Below are 18,979 nucleotides of genomic sequence, written 5' to 3'. Positions count from 1 at the left end.
GCTCGGCCCAATAATTCGCCAATCCGCCAGAGATGATATAATTCCCTTTGTACTTCAGAAATTTCCGATCCGGAGATAAAAAAGAATCAAAATTTTTATTTGTATAATATTAATTTTAGATATAAAATTTAGCTTTTTAAAAATAAATTTTTCTATATATTTTTTTTTGACAAATAAATTTATGTTAGTTCTATTATAAATTATAATTGGATATAACTACAATTGACATTCACAAAAATTATCAATTTCTACCTCGATATAAAAAAATACAGGACAAAGAAGCTTATTTCTATTTTAATGCATTAATAAAGCACCGTAGTGATCTTGAAAATTTAATATTCACGTAGAATTTAAAATATTTTTTAATTATGTAATGTTTATTTAATTCTATTTCATTAATGATTTAACTTTTATTTATGTATAACGTATAATATTTGCAAGCACTCCATATTATTTAAAAGATCATGATATAAATAATTTTATATTAAACGATTATAAAAGGAAATAATATAAATTATATATGGTGAATATTTTAAAAAGATTTTATTTTATGAAATAAAAAAATATAAAAAAAGTAAATAATATTCCTTTTTACTCAATAAATTAAAGTTTACTACACAAAAAATAATGTATTTGGGTTGGAATGCCCTAAAGAAATATTCTTCCGTTTCATAAAGAATGATCTAGTTTGACTTGACACAGAGTTTAAGAGTATAAAGAAGATTTTTAAATCTTGTGGTACTAAATTAAAGTTATGTTAAATGTACAAAATTACTCTTTCATCTTGCAGCCTTAAATATATCATGTGAAAAATTATTACAAAAAAATAAAAATAAAATTATTCTTTTTAAAACGTATTAAAAAGAAAATGAGCTCATTTTATTTTGAAACAGAATGAATACTATTACTCCAAAATTGAAAAGGGCGGAAAACCAAAGCTAAAATTTCCAATCTCGCGTTCGATTTACGCCCCCCTCAAAATTGCGGCCTTATAACCTCAAAAATTGTCTGGGTTCTTTTATTTTTCCGCCATCGCCGCTCTTCCACCTCCATTCAAATTCCTCACCCCAACAAACCCTTAACACCCTTTTCGTATTTTTCACTAGTAACAATGAGGAAAGGAACAAAGCGAAAGGCTAACGAAGTAGTAGGAAAAGGCAAGGCGAAAGTGGAGGACGAAGCGCCAGCCGCAGCCACCACCTCAGTAGAAGAAGGGGCTAACAAGAATGAGCTTGGAGAAACCCAATTACCTGCTGAGAAAAACGAATCTAAGAAAAACGAACCCAAGAAAAAGAAAAACGACAAAGTTGTTGTTAAGCGTCAAGCTAAACGAGCTAGGATTGTTAAGCCTGAGCCTGAGCCTGAGTACTTCCCTGATAAGCGTAGTTTGGTAATGCAAGCTGCTGCCTTTTTTCATTGTTTTTTTTATTTTTTTTTATTTTTGATAATGTCGAGTAAGTACTAAATCGAATCTTAAAAATTCTTAGCGGGGATTTATATAGCTGAAACCTATCTAGTTTGATATTAGGGTGGTTGATTAATTGGTACTTGATTGACTGTTATTGATGTGGGTTTCTGCTCAAGTATTTGGTTTGCTGTCTTTTGGTCTGCTTTGTTATTAGATAATGCAGGTTACGTTGGGTTCTTTGAAGTGATAATTACTCTGTTTATGGTTTGCTACTCTGATAGTTGTTTTTGCTAGCTAGGTTTTGGGCTTAAGTAATTTTGGGGTATTTTGTGAAATTTTGATGTTCCTCAAACCTCACTTTTGGGATATCGCCGGGTATGTTGTTTGTGAAAACTTGATGTTCCCTTTAATAATGTAGGGTAGGTATGATTCTTTCAACTGCTAAGTGGTTGTGTTTAAGCTTGAATAATATGATTTGATATTTTGATGACTGTTAATGCTAACTTGGAGTTTTTTCTCAAGAATATGTTTTTGTGTTTTCACAAAAAAAGGTATATGCTAGTTATTAGAGCTATTTTCTTTGTTTTGGGGTTTTGCTGATTCCCGGCAATGGTGGATGATGTGATTAGCTAACTTATGACCATTGCTTTGGATTTACATATGCAGTTGTTAGCATTGAGTTAAAGTCAATGTTTGGATTGTTTTTGAGTGTTAAGCGAGGCGTAAAACAAACTGAGTGCTCTGTCTTGCTTCGGGAGCGCTTCAATTTTGTCATCAAAGTTCTAAGGCATATAGTTCCTTGCAATAAGCTTAATTCTTAAGTGACAACTTAAAACAATTGAAACTATCATGTATTTGTTAATCATGCTAATAATTGTTAGTCTTGAACTACACATGCATATTTGGCTTTTCCTCCATTTGGACCATTCTTCAATTAAGCCCATGCTTTATTTGTGCTCTGCACTTAAAGCCCCAATGGACCTTTGAGCTTTTTTGTGCTTTTTGTCTTAATATGTTTGGCAGTTACTCGTTATAGGGGCTGGCGAAGGGATGTGATTTGTACTTTATATGTTTGATTTCTTTAAACTTACGACAAACCATTGGGTGGCACATCTATTTTTTAGTTACCCAAATTGATAAAAATGACATCAGCGCTTTAGTTTGTACCATTTTCATTTCTCAAGTCCTATGAAATAATTTATAAGTCGAGAAATTATTCAAGCTGCTATATTTTGGAGTCTAGTCATGGAGATTGAGCCCAGAACATCACAGGACTCTACTGTGTTTATCATCATAGTTGTACTTGTACTTGGTTGAACTTTTACTGTAGAAATTTGCAATTTCCTACTTGTTCTTTTAGACAATAATCCTTTTGCTCTTCTCCCTCGCTCTTTCAATTGGTATGTTTTGCAGGAAGATCTGTGGCAAGAGGTTTTTCCTGTTGGCACAGAGGTTAGAATTTGATCACCCTCTCTTTATTTATATTTTGATATAGTGGCTTTCTGTTTATTCATTGGCATAGCATCCTGGTTTATGCTTTTTATTTCATTGCATATAATTTCTGAAATTTGATTGTATTCTTTTTCTTGTTGGCAGTGGGATCAGATTGACATGGTTTATCAATACAAATGGAATTTCTCAAATCTTGAAGTTAGTTGATTATTTGCCTTCTGTTTTAGTAAATAAAGTATTCTACAACAAAAAGACAAGATAACTCACAAGTCTTGTTGGACTTATGATAGGATGCATTTGAAGAAGGTGGAGAATTGCATGGACAGAAAGTCTACCTTTTTGGTTGTACAGAACGTAAGTGGTAGCTGGAGCTTGTTGTCTTATTCTACAGACATGTTCATGTTCTATGCTCCAAGTAGCTTGACTTGTGGCTGATCTTTGAAACAGTATTGCTTCTACACTGTGGTTCAGATTTCAGTTTAGTGTTCGATCTTTCTATACAATTTTATATCGAGATCATTGACCCCTTAAGTTGATCTATTCTCTTTTTTTTTCCATCAATGTTTTAGTGAATAGTCACATTTAACCACTTCTCATGTTCAAATTTCTCTTTATTCTGATCTTGCTATGCAATTTCATCTGGGGATCGTTGACACCTTAAGCTGATTCATTCCTTTCTTTTTCATGTTGATTTCTTATGAATAATTATGTTCTGACCTTTTTTATTGTTCAATTTTCTATTTGCTCTAATCTTGCTGAACAATTTCTTTATGTCATTGACCCCTTCATTTGATCTGATTACCTTCTTTTTCTTGTCAATTTTGTGTTAAGATATTTGATAGCATTCATAATTCTTTCTGTTTCATGTAACCTCGAATTTTTTTTTGTTTGAATAGGTGATCATATTTTTTTCAACTTAAGCTGTTTCTCGTTTGACCAATATCCCATTATATCTTCAAATGATTTGCTTCATGTAGAACTGTTCTCTTGTTTTTGCAGCACAATTACTTTTTTTCCAGGGACAATCAAAAGTCACGTGTATACCTGTTGTGGTTGCTGTAAGTCTAATATCCTATATAGAAGTATTTACAACTGTTAACCTTATTCCTTTCACTTCTATTTATTTACTCTTCACTGCTCATAAAAAAGGCTGCATTTTTTCAGTTTGTCCTTTTGACCTCTAGTCTGTTGGCAAAGCTTTAATATGCTCCACCTTCTGAATGTAGAGCTTGCTTTTGAGTCCATTTGATTGCTGTTAGTGTCCTTAAGAGGTTTGCAAATGTGAACAGTGTTGTATACCTGAGTAAGGAAATTTCCCAGACTGAGCCTTATGAAAGAGTTTCAAAAATGGAGTCCCCCCCTTCCCCCCAGAGGGGGGGGGGACACAGTAAGGAATAGAGAACATGCCAATGACTTAAGTACACTTATAGTGGTTTCTAGTGTATTAAGATGTCCTTATTATGGTTTTAGTTTTTATGCTTTTTGGAGAAGTACAGTGATTTCAGAACTTGACTTTCTTTTACCTCATATACAGGCCAAGTACTTGTTCATTAAAAATACATTATATAATCTCCTCTTTCTTTGTTAATTTTTTTCTTCCTTCTGAACAGGTTGTATCTCCTTTTCCACCTTCTGATAAGATTGGAATTAACTCTGTACAAAGGGAAGCTGAAGAGATACTGCCAATGAAACAGATGAAAATGGACTGGGTACCATACATTCCTTTGGAAAAACGGTATTGTTGCTTTCCCTCACCCCTCGTTTGACTTTTTCATTCTCATTGTCTCTTGTAGGTGTTATTATATGCATTTCTATCTTGGCTTCTAACAGTGAATATATTCCTTTAGAACAATAGTATTCCTGCCCCTAAGTTGGGTCTTCTTTTCCTTGTTTTGCCTCTTGTATCTTATGTCAGTGGTTTATATCTTGGTTCTGACTGTTCCAACAGGGAATCTCAAGTTGAAAGACTCAAATCCCAAATTTTTATTCTGAGGTGTACTCAGAGAAGGTCTGCTTCCTTACCTCCTGCATTCTGTTTTGATGGGTTGGCTGGTTTTATTTGGTGTGTCAGATACCACACAGAAAAATCGTTTTGTTAAGGCACTCAATTTTGCGTATTAAAGAGGCAATAGGATGAGCCAGGGAGATGAAAACCTTCCGTGATTAATATCTCTCGATATGCTTATTTCAGGGCTGGTTTAAAACACTTGAAGTTGGAGCGAATTAAGAAGTTTGAGTATTGCTTACCTTGTAAGTAAGAAAACACCAGTAACTCTGGAGATTTCACCCTTTATTTATTTTACCCTTGTGTCCATCATAAACTTGGGTTTAGTTTTCCTTTTATGCTGCTTTAGTTTCTTAATTTAGTTGATTCTGTTCTAGTATCATGCTAACTGATGGGGTATATTTTTCTTTCAGAATAGAAGTTTGGAAACTGCTATGCTTATACTTGTTTGGTCACTTCTCTGGAATGGATTAAGATAGATCTCTAGCTGTTTTGAGAAGTTACTATCTGAAATTTAAAAAAATTGCAATTTTAAAGTTAAATCATCTGTATGCAAGCACTGAATGGAATTTTGTTCTCTCTTTCCTAAACAGATAAATATTTGGTTATTAACATTTTTTTGTCTGATTTGCTGATAGTTTTTTCAGTTTTACATGAATAATTGATCAGTTATCTAATCCAATTATTAATTATTAAGAATATTTTTCTTATAATTGTCAAATATTATTTAATTGAAGATAAATCATGTTAGACTTTATACATGGGTTTTAACCAAGTTTAAGAATGTGATATCTCATATTTTTGTAAGTTAGTTGAATTTAGCTTTGATGTTTCAGTTTCATACATTTCTCTCTGCTGTTTCTTTTGTTGTTTTGCACTTATAAAGTTAGAGGATAGCCTGGCATCTTCGGTGTACATCTTTTGATAGTTGTAGGTGTCTTTGATAGGTTTCATTTCTAGTAGAAATCTCCATGACATTTATTTTCTTGGCAGATTTCTATCAGCCATTTGCAGAAGATGAAATTGAACAGAGCACCACTGTGCAGATTTTGTTCCCATCAGAACCGCCTGTAAGCTTTCAAATAACAGTAGACTAATACAGTGGCTACTCCACTATGGTATTGCCGTAGAAGGGATTGCTTGAGGATGATTTCTTGGAATGAAATAGATATTAGATGGGTCTAACATGAGCAGCTTTGTGTACACTAGATCCTTCAGTGGTTGTATGAAAAGAAATACAGATATATGTGCATGATCTTCACAATTTTATGAAAGTTTTGACTTCTTTTGTTTCAGGTGTTTTGTGAGTTTGATTGGGAATTTGATGAGCCAGAGGTATACTTAGCCCTTCTCATTTTCTTCCCTGCCATCTCTCTACTTTTGGGTGCCGCCGTCTTACCTAATGAAAATTAATAGGCTGTTGGGATACCCTGTAAACTGGTTCCTATGTGTGTCGTCATATGTTGAAGCTGTTAAAGACATTCAATCGCTTTCTATAACTTCTCTATAAAGGGCATTTTAGACCTAAAAGAAAGGTTGGTGCCATTTTGTCTTATAGGTGAAGGAGGGCATCTTTGAACCATTTATGATACGCTAAGGGCATTTTTAACCCTTCTCCATTTAACATATTAAGTAGCTGCTAAGCTCCAATGATAGACACAAATCTTAACATGAGACTTGAACATTTTCTCCATTCAATATGTTATCTCTGTTGCTCCATTCTATGGTTTAGGTGACTAGACACAGAAAGCACCATCCAGCAATTTCTTGAAATAAACTCCCTTTTTGTTGAACTATCACAAAGATTCTTTTCAACCAAAAAACAACTCTCTTATAGTTGTAATCTTGAATAAAAATTGGAAAAAATTCTCATTGGAACCCACATTACAATATTTTTTTCCCTTTCCTGGACCACTCAACCGTACTTGGTTGCTATTTGCGATAATCTCTCGTTTTAAGACAAATTTGAGAAAGGATTAGTTTTTATTCTTTTAGCAGCTTGAGAGGCATCCTTTGGGTTGCCTTTTTTTCTTACCAAAGGTGTTTGAGATTGCAGAGCAAATATGTGACAAGTTTAGAAGTGTTGAATATTATAAACTTTGATGTGTGAAAAAGCAGAACAGTCTGTTTAAAGTAAAGGACTACGCTGCATCAAGTTTGAAATAAATGAATTGTAAAATTAATTTATAAGTTGTTGGTGTGAGTTCCATTTAAGGAGGAGAGAGGCTACACTATCTACAAATCAGTTTTAGTTTATACCAAGTTGAATTGATTCAGTGAGATACAATTTTCATTTTACTGAAAAGATAAAGTTTCCAGTATGAAGCAAAGAGGTGGATCGGCATTGGCATTACCTCTTATTCTAGTCATGCAAGTCTATTGCCAGTTTGAAGTCGATGCCAGTATTGTATATGCTTCTGTATTTTCAAGTCATTCTACCATCTATTAACTTGAGTGATGAAATTTGTAGGAAATGGCAGACAAATTTATCGAGTCAGAGGAGTTGCTGGCAGATAAAAAAGATGAATTTGTGGTAATGTTTCCTCGTGTGATATCAAAGGACAAGTCTCATTTTTATCAATAAACTATTTACCTTAATAAGACATTTATAAAACTTGCGTATATTCTCTTTGTAATTTTAGGAATATGTGAAGCAGCAGGTTAAGGAAGGAAAGAGGAGCAACCGAGAGGTATATTTTGAGAAATTTGTTGCAATCCTATTTTCCTTCTGCATGGCAAAGCTGGTGGTTTGCAGTCCCGTTATCTTTTTTCATGTTATACTTGATTTGCCTATGCCCATGACTCTAAATTTTCTATGGTTTAGGCGAGAGAAGCCAGGAAAAAGGCTATACAGGAGATGAGTGAAGAAGCGAAGGCTGCATTTCAGAGTATGAAGTTCTACAAATATTATCCTGTGACCTCACCTGATGCTCCTGATGTATCTCAGGTCAAGGTGAGTATTCTGTTTGTATTCTTAAGTATCTTATAAATAGGTCTACGCATGAGATTTCATGTTTAAGACTTAATATATACTACTATTAACTCTTCCTTTTTCTTTGCAGTCTCCATTCATAAACAGATACTACGGGAAGGCTCACAAAATTTTCTGAATGATGATGCATCAGAGAGCATATTCAGAATGGGAAAATAAGTAACTATAATCTGAAACCATGTACTTGTGGTAGCCTACTTCAGAGGTGAATGATAGAATTAGCATTTGTTTTGCGGCAACGATTAGGGTTATAGAAGTATTTGAGGATGTAGAAAGAGGTGAAATGTATTTTTTCCTCAATCCTTGTAGCTAGAGTGTTCAGTCAAAAATTTTGGCAATGGATTCTGTGTCTTCATTACCTGTGAAATTCTCGTTTTATGTTGGAAGCAAATGTAATCCTTTTCTATCTTTAATCATCATGCACCTACAGACATTATGAGCTGCAGTTAGCACTTTGTTATTAGTTCGACTTGATCAGATGAACTATGATTACTTTTGCTTCATATAATCTTGTATTCCCATTTCAAGGTGTTGTTTTTCTTCTGATGTTATTTTAAAAAAATGAGCAGGGATGAATTCTGCAAGCATACAACTGCTTGCTTCGTTTTAGGATTAATATTTACATCTTTATATGGGGGGATCAATACATTGGTGATCAAGATAGCAAAGTTTATATCAAGGTTGTGAAATCCCTAGGAAAAATTATTTAACTAAACACCATTTATTATCATATTTTTTCTATCATTTTAAAAATATTAAAAATTCCTTCTTTTCCTCCCGTCATCTCCTTTTCTCGATGCACTAATTTAAAATCTCATACCCATGATATTCCTTTTTTTTTCATGCCACAAATCTCTGCATAATAACATCAGTTAATCTATTTTTGAATTTCAAATCTTTTCTATTTCCAATTAATGATTTCAAATTATTTGAAAGGTAGATTTCTTTTCTTTATTTTCAATTTTTGATTTTTTAAAGAAGGTTTCATCTTAAAAAATAAAAATAAAATTACCTCCGCCCCCCTGTCCCCATTGTAATCTCATTGAGCCTTTGTAATTTTAGTTAATCATATCATCGATGAAAAGTTTTCTTGAAAAATATTTACTTTCTTTTAATGTATCTACTGTCGAAAAACGTCCCCTCGAAAAAGAAAAAAAGTTGGATCTGCCATTGCACGACCATCACTATCAAAGTTACATATTTTTAGTTTATCTCTTTTATTTTGAATCTTAAATTAGTCTTTGTTAGTGTTATCGTTAATCCGATATATCACTGCTACAAAAACCTTTGAGTTATGCACTGTATCTTGTTGATATTTAAGATATTGACATATAACTATTTGTTGAATCTTCGATTAATGTTTATCATGTTCATTATAAATATCCTGATACATAAACTTTGGAACAATTACATGTATAATTTTTAAAAAAATTTAAATTTTAGTAATTCTCTAACAAAATAAGATACATAAACAATAATGTATCGATCTCAATCCTAAAATTTAATGGACAACACTTTCTTATTTAATGTATCTATTAGAAATACAACACTTCTTAATTTAAACCGAAAGGATCTTCATGATCTATTTTTTAAAAATTTTCGATAATTTTGAATCAAAATTGAAAGGATCTTCCATGAATTAGGAGAATAATTTTGATATTCAAAATTTTCAACAATTTTGAATTGAAAGGATCTTCAAAGAACTGGGAGAAGAATTTTGAAACTCAAAGTTTTCGACAATCTTTCATCAAAATCGAAAAGGATATTCGATTAACTTGAAGATTCACAAAAGAAATCGTTTGTCCAACAACAATTTCATCACTTTTGTATCCTTCATAACTCACCTCGCTTATTCAAAATTCTTGACAAAAGTTTTTATGAAACAAAGAGAACGATGAACAAGAAGAAGAAATTTAATTATTAGATATTTTGGTTAGTTACACTAGATGATTGAATTTTTGGAATGGAGTAGCCCAATTTATGGATCTTAATTTGATTTCAATTTTTTGCCCTTGCCATGAGGTATTTTCTACCTTTCAGGTTAAAAATTTTAAAATCAGAACAGTACAGATTCTAAATATAAAACAAATCCTGAAAAAACAGATAACATGAATCATAGAGAACTGGTATTTCAGTTAATCAACACAATCTACAGCTTATAACTCAATTCAACTGAATAAAAAGTAATCCTACCTCAATACAAGAATACTTGTATCCTCCTGCAATTTGTTTACAACACTCAAAACCTGCTTCCCCCAATTATATTAACCAAAAAGTAAGTAAACACAGAGCCTCATTTTGCTCTAATGATGCACATAATTTAGACTAACCCTGGAGTATTAATTAATGATACAACGCTACAGGCACAGATCAAAACAGTGTTTCATCCATAACCTTGGAAATCTTCATCTAGCCCCTAATGATACATCATAATTTACATGTAAACAGAAACATAATCATCCTTAAGCCCGATACTTCAGACTCGTCTTCTACTAGTCAAAATTCCTTGACAGGTCTTGATCAAAACAGTGTTTCATCCGATAATGCTATAAGCTTGCACTCTACTCCTCAGAATTCAACTGGAGTGATAAAAGCATCCAGGACAAGTGAAGAGAAGTGATCTTTCCATTCACCGGGGCCAGCAAAAGGCATCAGACCACATAGCAAGGGGAGAATAAGAAGTACTGTGGTATAAAACATAGATCTCCTAATCCAGTATGGAAATCTTCGATCCCTCATGCTCTTTTCTGACACTGTGACAGGACCATTAAGGATCAGGAACAAAGTCGAGATACAGACATTCGAAAAGAAATGTAGCAAGCATAAAGTCTCCCAATAAATTAACCAACGATATCCACTGCCTCCCAAGGTGTCAATACAAAACTTCCCTGCGAAACCACAGCCAACTCCCAACAGCAACAGAATGAAAGTAACTGGCATTGTCTGATTTGAAGTTGCAGAGCGCTGGAGAAGTAGATAGGCTATAGACAATATCAGGAAAGCACCAAATAGCATGCGACTGAGAACTTGAACCTGACACCGTAAGAGTTGCAGTCCTGAATTGAATGACGACATTGATTGGGGCATCCACCAAGACTTGTGTTCCTGGAACGTAAAATATGTCCATTTCATTACCATGGCCAATACATGCTTTACACTGGTTAAACATATGAACAAACAGAGATGGCCAACTAACTAATGTCATCCCTGGGGTCCATGCTTTAAGAAAGAACACAGAGAGCAGCATCTACAACAACTAACATTGACTTCTTTGGACAACAAGTCTCCTGATACAGTTCCTTCTCTTTTGTTCCACAGCTTAATAGGTGAATTTGCTAAAACAAAAACAAAGTGAAAGAAAGAGAATACAAATCATTACCCAGATTTTGGATTAAAAAAAGCAACCATTTTTTGTTCAGCAATGTATGCCCCTTGGCAAATCATATAGCTGCCATATATAATTATTGTGCAATAAATACACCAAATAAATCTCTTATTAATATTTATAGAGTTAGCATTACTATAACCATCATCCATCTTTTCCACCCTTCCACCAACTTGAAATTGGGCTTCTTCATTGAAGAATTTTCTGCATGAATGTACCCAATACTTCCACTTTTACTTGGACTGGAATACCAATATAAACGAGGAACTCAAATGAGCTTGATACATAAATGAAAATAATGCATGGTGTGTCTGTTCCAGTCAAGCCATAAGAGTAAACAGAGTTTCTGTAGCAAGGGAAAGAGTTAATATTCTTTCTTGTTGCTGATTTTCTACCATCTATTGACTCTAAAGAAACCATACGCACAGGAAGATGAGGCAACTGGCTTGAGTTGAACTATACTAGAGCTATTGAAAAAAGATTTAAACAAAATCAACAAAATTCAGAATTGGACATTCCTTACCATGGAAGGGGTGCAGGATGCTGTAGCTTCGGTAATTCTTTTGTGAGAAAAAACATAAGTTCCATATCCAAGACACGCCAGCATGATGAATAAACCAGCAACAAGGCAGTCTATACAGGTTTTAAGTAGCTCAGCATGTTTTGAGTCTTCTACTTGATTTTTGAACTTTTCAGTTTTGAAGGACGTTTTAGAGAAACCAAATGATAGTTTGACCCTCTCCAAAAGGTTAGCATCAGAACTGAGAGCCAGCTGCCTTTCTTTAAGTTGCAACTTCCTCATTGTAAGACCAATCTCAAATGTCTTGAGGTCATTCGACCTAGCTTGTTCTGTGAGAGATCTTTCCAAAGTCCTATGCACAGATTGGCTAATCCCTGTATTGGATAAAATCATGCTTGAAGAAGCAGAAGCCAACTGTTGCCTTACTTCCCTATCATAGCGGGTAAGCTGCTGACCTATTGATTCAAGACATGTCCCGTCACTTCTCTCTTCTTGATTGCTCAGTTCGTTATCTGAGCTATTCTGCTGAAATGACTCCGATTGGAACTCACCGAAGTCATGATCACATGTAACATTTTCTACTCTGTTAGAAATAAAAGGCACAGATCTTTCTGAGACAGAAGTCCTTGCTGCACAATCATGTTGCTGTACTCCACTGTTCATTGAGGATTCACTGATCAATCGGAGAGTCATCAAGGTACTATGAAACGATTTCTCAAAGTTCCTCACGAAAGACTCAAACTGATCACCGAATACCTGTTTCCAGAATGAGACAAAAGTAGAGTAGAAAGTCAACTGCTTTAATATTGTCTCTATGTAATGAACTGACTGTATTAGTGACAAACCACAACTGAACAGAAAGAAGATGGATTATTCTTACATTGGCTAAAGACTCTCGGACAACCAAAGTACAAATCTGTGTGAAAAATGACAATAAAAACATGAGATCTGCACATCTGATTCTGCAAGGAATTACAAAATGTTCCAAATATGTCCATGAAGGCAGGTTATAGTTGTAATCTAAAATTCAATCATGCAAATGCTTAGATAAAGGAGATTAAACACCCTTAAAGTCTCTTTTCATATATAGCAATATGGTTCTACAAAGTGCAGATCATCATTAAGTCCTTGATCACTTCACGGGAAATTGTTTGTCCAATAAGGAATCTCATACCTCTTCCAATTCAAAAAGAAAATTCATGTTTCAAAAAAATATCCCGTACCTCTGAGAGGTGATCCACAGACATCTTTTCTCCGGCTGCATCTTTTCTTTCCAAAACCTAAACAAAGCAAGATAAACTACATTAACAGCTTACACTTCATATATCCTTAAATAAATAAGAAACATGGTAACAACTCATGAGCGACTATCAACATATAAAGTTCCCATGATAAGGAGGGTGGCAACTTTGTTGCAAAAGAAAAGATGCAGTATCAAACAAGACAAAACTCATCCTTCTTTTAGACCGAGAAATCCGTTTGGGGCCAACTCTTATGACCAACCGCAAGCTTCATAAGTTGAAGATAATAGGTCCCCTCGATCCATCTCCATTTATATACCAGGCTTAGTTCGCATGGCACAGGGCTCAAACATGTGACCTAAGTCACAAGTCCCTAAACCTTTGCCATTTGAATTGAGCCCCAGGGGCAAGCCAACACTCATCTTTAGAATGTGAATCACCCCTTATATTTGAATCAAGCGATGATCAGAATAAGCAAGGTTTATAGGGATTTAGTAGTAAAAGGCAGCTTATATCTCTGCCAAGTTAAATGCCAATATGTGCTATCAAGTATCAACAAAGAGCATCTTCTTGATGCCTCGGATGAAAGTTTTCTTGCATCATAAAAAAAAAAGAGCATCACATACTCGTGGTGTTGTCAATTTTTTTTTTTTTTGAAGAGAATAATATTCTAGCTATCCACTTAATTTTGATGACGGTCTAATAGTACTTGAACAGGCAAAATATATTGGAGTAACCCGAGCAAAATTGTTAGTGTCTAGGCAGAATGCATCTCCCGCTTCATCTACAATTACTAACAAATCATTTCTTCTTGGCATCTCCTGCCTTTGTCTTCTTAACATCATCAACTTTCTTGGCTCTGTTCTTCCTCTCTATTTGCTTCCTGGACTTCTCCACCTTAGTGTCCAATCGATTCCTGATCAGCCTGTACTTCATCTCATTTTTCTCTGCATTCTCAACAGTCATAGATCAAATCAAAGCCAAAAGATTTGCCTCTTCGAAAGTGGGTTCTGAACTTGAACACATAGATGGCATTTAAGTCTTTCACTTCATACATCCTTGCCAATTTTCTTTCAAATCAGCGTTAAAAACATTGACTCTTCCAGGATGTAAGACATTAATAATGAATTGTTTCCTTGCAAATAATCTATTGATCATGAACTTCCTAGTTCTAATAGTCACTATCTTGTCTGCCATTTTTGTCTTTCGTCACTCTGGTTTTGCTACTCCAGCAACTCTCTCTCTCCCACTGTGTGTCGCCTTCTGTTCTGAGTTCTGTTGTTTGTTATAATTATTAAAACTGTAAAGCACATACCATGAAACTTAGCAAGATAGTCGATGATGTCATGATCACAAGCAAAACGAAAGGAGCTGAAACAGTGTTGACAAATCAAGAGAAATAGCAATATAAACAACCACTGACGAAAGAGAGATGTTTCAAAAGACGAGTGAATAGATTTAAAATGACGCTGAACATGAGTTACCCATAATATTCAAACATCATTCCACTGAAACATTAAACAGTTCCTAGACCTAACACAATTGATCAGACATCCTACGCACAGCTGTCATATCATTACAGTGGGACAAGTCAGATGGAGAGACTTGGTAACAGAACTGCAGAAGGAGCTAATTTCCAGAATGGTGGCATAACGGGAAAAGCTATATTTGGTGAGCTCATGCTCGGAAAATTCCACGGGTTACTTAAATTAAAAATTTGATGAAGGTGTATGGTTTCAGCTTATGACAAAGCGTGTCCTGAGTTTATTCCTTAAGAAAGAAATTCTTTGAGGTAGTATTAAAAGAAACAAATGGATAATTTTTTTGGGAAAAGGTGCCAAATAAATAGAATGGATATCATAGGAACAAGATAAAAGATAAGAGCTAGGCATGCACAATGGGTATGACATTGCTTACGATACAAAAAGTGCAGAGCAAAAAAAAATGACGTGACCATCAGAGATCTTACCATCATCGTGCATCATGAGAGCATTCCCATCCAAGAATCAGAATAAACTGATACTTTTGAGCAAAATGAGTAATAATCAACCTAGTGACACTATTTAGTGCTAGGACAGATACAGCAAAGCAGTGTTACAAAAGATGAAACAGATATGACACTTATTCCCTCCGTCCGGTATTATTTGTCATGGTTTCTATTTTTAGAGTCAAACTATAAAAACTTTGATCAACATTTTAAGATGTATTTTTTCATCATATTAATATGTAAAAAATTGTAATTTATAGTACTTTTCATATAATTTTAGAATATCTAATTTTTTTATTTAAAATATCGAATTAATGTAATCCAATTCACCTTTAAAACTTAGTCAAATTGACTTTCGATAAGCGCAACATGACAAACAATTCCGGACGGAGGGAGTATAATTTGAATCTTATCTTAGTTTTTTTTGTCATAATGACTATATCGATCTTAGTTTTGTTATAATAACTATATCTAAAGTACAAGATTTGGAACTAGCATACAAAAGGGAAAAGGGATTTGGAAGGTCACAGATTCTTCACGGGTTTTCCATCCAAAACTATTCCAACTGTCATGGCCCATTTGTGACTACAATTTACCAATTTCAAAAAAACAACAAGGGAAAAACATAGAATGAAGCAGAAATCAAGAATCACTTCATAAAAGATGAAACTTGATATACTTATATTACCCAAATAAATACGACATGCAAGTCAGTAGAGTAGAACTACCAACATCCACCTTAGTAATAAACTAAAGTTCCACACTGTTTGGGAGGCATGCTTTTTTTATGATCTAAATTGATTCAGATGCTAAAGACATCTTGCAGAATGCACAAACACTCGATAAGCGACTTTTCAGTTCTTCCCATCATAGCTTTGGCAGACCTCAATGATACCATCTTAGAAGTTGGAACTGAAAAAAAATACACTACTAGATGAAGAGAACACTCGCTATCATAAGAATGAAGTATTAGGCTCCCAATTGAAAAGAAACTATGTCGTCCTAAGCAATATTCAAGTATCTTGTAAATTATTCATTTCACCCAATTATTAATATTTTGTTGCCTTCTTTTGAACCAAGAAAATACCAGAAGTTCAACAGCAAGGGAATTTTGATTCCAAAAACTGTTGTGAAGCCTAGTTTATATCTGCTTTGATATCTTACTACAAAAAAAGGTCATGGAAAGACAATTGGCTTGGAGAAGGGCTGCTTAAGGATGAAGTTCCAGTCTTATACAGGCTGGTGAGACTTTCTGGTATACTGCTGGCTGACTATTTTAGTATAGCAGGATGGAATTTCCAGTTTCAGGAGGGACTCAATGATTGTGGGTTGGAAGATGTTGGGTTTTTTTTCTGAGTAGAATGCAATTTGTAGTGTTAGACATGCACAAAGATGATGATATGTTTTTGAAGGCAAGCAAAAATGGACATACTCTGTGAACTCCTTCTGCTGATTGCTTCAGGAAAGTTCTGCTGAAAATGTTGCTTCCTGGCCATGGATGATGATTTTAAAGTGGCTTGTTTCAGTTGGTAGCTCATGGGGCTTGTCTAACCCGCAAGAATTTGCAAAAAAGAGGGTATAAGCTTTGCAGCAACAGGTGTTATTTTATGTGAATATTCCATTGAATCTGGTGATCATCTTTTCCCATAGTGGAGTTTTACTTGGCAGCTCTGGGCTATGTTCTTGATAATTTTTGGAGTTTATTGAGCAGCACCTCACAAATAAAAAGTTTGTGATGATGTTGTAAGACATATTACACCGATAAATTTCAAAAGAGGATTTGGATGTGTATTCCTCTGTGCATTTCTTGGACTATATGGATTGAGAGAAACTTTTCATAAAACATCTGTAAAAAAGAATTACCATTTCAGGGAACTAATACCAGTGAAAAACTCAGAGCTTCTCAATAATTTAACACCTTTGTGATTCCCTTCAATTAAAAAACAATGAACTTTCTTTTTCGACAAGGCAACACTAAATCACATTTTCGGCCAGAAAATTTTTATGTTGCTTGGAATGCTACTGTCTTTATCCCAAACCAAACACTCAACAATAAGCCACTGCAACTTAGTAGCAACATACACACCTCTCACTCTCAGCACTACTATAACTTTTGAAAATTCAAACATTTCCACCCATGATTCCAAATCATCATCACCAAAAAGAGAGGCCAACAAGAAACACCAATAACCAATACAGCCTCTTTTCCAGCTTAATACCAACAACAATAACAAGATCACTTCTTTCTAATAAGAATTAATATCAAAATCACTTCTTTCAACACAAACAGCACATTTTTCCCAAAAAGACTGAAGCTTTTCCGCGTAACCAAACAATGTAAAAGAGACAGTATCAAATAATTTCCAGCCACAATTCCAAATTACAGTATTAGTAAACAAAAGAACCCCATTAGCAAAAAAAACCCATCAAATATCCAATACCCAAGCTCAACAATGACCTAAAGGACTAATCTTGCATCCTCAAAAGGTTCAGAATTATATCTTCCCACCCCACCCCTTCGTCTTACAGTTACCCTTTCCACAGGAGAAATATATAACAAAAAAAAATTACCATTTGCAATACTCAATAAAGTACATTTCCATACGCAAACTTAAAAAAAATTAAACCTGAGCAAGAACAGCAGCAATAGACATGCCGAGAGGAAGTGCAAGTGCTTCAACATTGTCGCTTTTCTGTCTACCGGAGCTAATGATGACTCTAGGGTTCCGACGACCAGTGGAAACCCTAATACCCCTTTGAGTTGAAGGTGGAACCGACGTCGCAGAACAAGATGATGATGAATAAGAGGCAGCAGAAGAATGAGGGTCAAAAGGGTCCGTGACGCATGCTTTATTCTTCTTTTTCTTCTTCGTCTTCTTCTTCATAACGCCGGAATTTAAAGATTCCGGTAGAATTTCGGAAGCCATGGCGTCGGCGGTGGTCACCGGCGGCGGATCGACGGGTTGAGATAGAGGCGGGTGATCCATGGAATCTTGACTTTGGAATAAAATGAAGAGGTTTGGTTTATCATTAGAGTGTGGGGGTAATTTAAGTCAAATGATTTAATACTGTAATTATCTCGATTCATAAGATTGTACTATTTTAAAATATGCTATTAAAATTTAACATCTTTTTAAAAATAAAATACGTATCATCTTGTTTTGTGTTGAAAATAAATATCAAACTTAAAATTTAATCAAACATTTGTCTACCTGCCATCATTATCTCAAATATATAAATACACCTAAATTGAATGTATTATAACCATATACAATGTTTAGGATAATAGCATTATATTGTAGTTAATATATCAAATCAGTCAAATTTTACCATTTTGATAATTTATCATATGCCTAATAATTATTTTTTAAAAAATAATTTATGATTTATAAAATGGATATTATAATTTCATCTCTAAAATTACATATATATTAATAATGCCAATAGCAAAAAGCCAAAAAGAAAACTAAATGATTATTGTACTATTGAAATGACGCAACTTTATTAATTCACAAATTCTAAACTATGATTAAATATAATAAAAAGTATTAATGTTCATGAGAAATTCAAAATACGTTGTTTAAATGTTTACTCTTAGAAAGAGAGCTATTTGATTAAGTTTTTAAGAGAAAGTAAGAATATAGAAAAATTGTAGTTTTCTAGATGCTAAAATAAATAATTTTTTTTTTCAAACAACTTTGCAAAAATATAACACTAGAAACCATTTTTATAAGTTTGATCAAATACTAATTATTGTTTAAAGTACTTTTTACATTAATTAGTCAAATATAAATTGTTTTTCTCTCTTTTTTTTTTTAAAACACTTTTCAAAATAAATCGAACAAATCTTTTCATGATTATAAAAGGATTACTAATATTAGACAAGACGGTATAGCTCCTTTTGAATTTTTCTGTGTGATTTTCTATATGGTGTTCAATATTTATATGGAAGTCGACTATTTCGAATTAGTGCTGCTTAGGGAGGGCCA

The 18,979-nt window shown here is 33.9% G+C and overlaps 2 protein-coding genes and 1 pseudogene across 7 annotated transcripts; 1 reads left to right on the top strand and 2 right to left on the bottom strand.

Moving 5' to 3' along the window:
• The first annotated feature begins 928 nt into the window (after positions 1-928).
• LOC107018158 (protein HEAT INTOLERANT 4-like) lies at positions 929-8,362 on the top strand. The gene is made up of 14 exons (XM_015218562.2): positions 929-1,390; positions 2,822-2,860; positions 3,005-3,058; positions 3,151-3,214; positions 3,860-3,918; positions 4,471-4,595; positions 4,809-4,868; positions 5,052-5,110; positions 5,859-5,935; positions 6,162-6,200; positions 7,336-7,398; positions 7,508-7,555; positions 7,690-7,818; positions 7,928-8,362. Exons 1-14 carry the CDS (start codon positions 1,112-1,114, stop codon positions 7,973-7,975), a joined length of 1,143 nt encoding a protein of 380 aa, XP_015074048.1. The 5' UTR covers positions 929-1,111; the 3' UTR covers positions 7,976-8,362.
• A 1,599-nt stretch (positions 8,363-9,961) lies between these two features.
• LOC107018329 (protein CPR-5) lies at positions 9,962-18,042 on the bottom strand. Of its 5 annotated transcripts, none has more exons than XM_027916635.1 (6): positions 17,618-18,042; positions 12,986-13,042; positions 12,643-12,678; positions 11,766-12,518; positions 11,119-11,192; positions 9,962-10,962 (listed from the first exon to the last, which is right to left on the bottom strand). In XM_027916635.1, exons 1-6 carry the CDS (start codon positions 17,975-17,977, stop codon positions 10,851-10,853), a joined length of 1,392 nt encoding a protein of 463 aa, XP_027772436.1. In that variant the 5' UTR covers positions 17,978-18,042; the 3' UTR covers positions 9,962-10,850. The 5 variants fall into 5 exon arrangements, with proteins under 5 accessions (XP_027772436.1, XP_015074277.1, XP_027772434.1 ...); XM_027916636.1 differs by having other exon boundaries at positions 10,823-10,962; positions 11,054-11,192; XM_015218791.2 differs by lacking the exon at positions 11,119-11,192 and having other exon boundaries at positions 17,618-18,037.
• On the bottom strand, positions 13,645-15,219 carry LOC107018330 (annotated as a pseudogene). Its single transcript, XR_001456628.2, has one exon. The product of XR_001456628.2 is annotated as a 40S ribosomal protein S24-1-like (transcript).
• Positions 18,043-18,979: the final 937 nt, after the last annotated feature.

The sequence above is a fragment of the Solanum pennellii genome, chromosome 4, assembly GCF_001406875.1.
Source record: "Solanum pennellii chromosome 4, SPENNV200".
NCBI classification, from domain to species: Eukaryota; Viridiplantae; Streptophyta; class Magnoliopsida; order Solanales; family Solanaceae; genus Solanum; species Solanum pennellii.
The sequence above is the reverse complement of the archived record's forward strand: the minus strand, read 5'-3'. Positions and strand labels throughout refer to the sequence as shown.

What these genes read in the sequence shown, in the direction of transcription:
- LOC107018329 (XM_015218791.2), bottom strand. Translation starts at nt 17,977, where the DNA reads ATGGATCACCCGCCTCTATCTCAACCCGTCGATCCGCCGCCGGTGACC. An exon ending in CTGTGGATCACCTCTCAGAG is followed by an intron (nt 12,679 to 12,985) that starts GTACGGGATATT and finishes TTTTTCACACAG; the next exon opens with ATTTGTACTTTGGTTGTCCG. An exon ending in TCCGAGAGTCTTTAGCCAAT is followed by an intron (nt 12,519 to 12,642) that starts GTAAGAATAATC and finishes TTCTGGAAACAG; the next exon opens with GTATTCGGTGATCAGTTTGA.
- LOC107018158 (XM_015218562.2), top strand. Translation starts at nt 1,112, where the DNA reads ATGAGGAAAGGAACAAAGCGAAAGGCTAACGAAGTAGTAGGAAAAGGC. An exon ending in TCCCTGATAAGCGTAGTTTG is followed by an intron (nt 1,391 to 2,821) that starts GTAATGCAAGCT and finishes TATGTTTTGCAG; the next exon opens with GAAGATCTGTGGCAAGAGGT. An exon ending in TGTTCCCATCAGAACCGCCT is followed by an intron (nt 5,936 to 6,161) that starts GTAAGCTTTCAA and finishes CTTTTGTTTCAG; the next exon opens with GTGTTTTGTGAGTTTGATTG.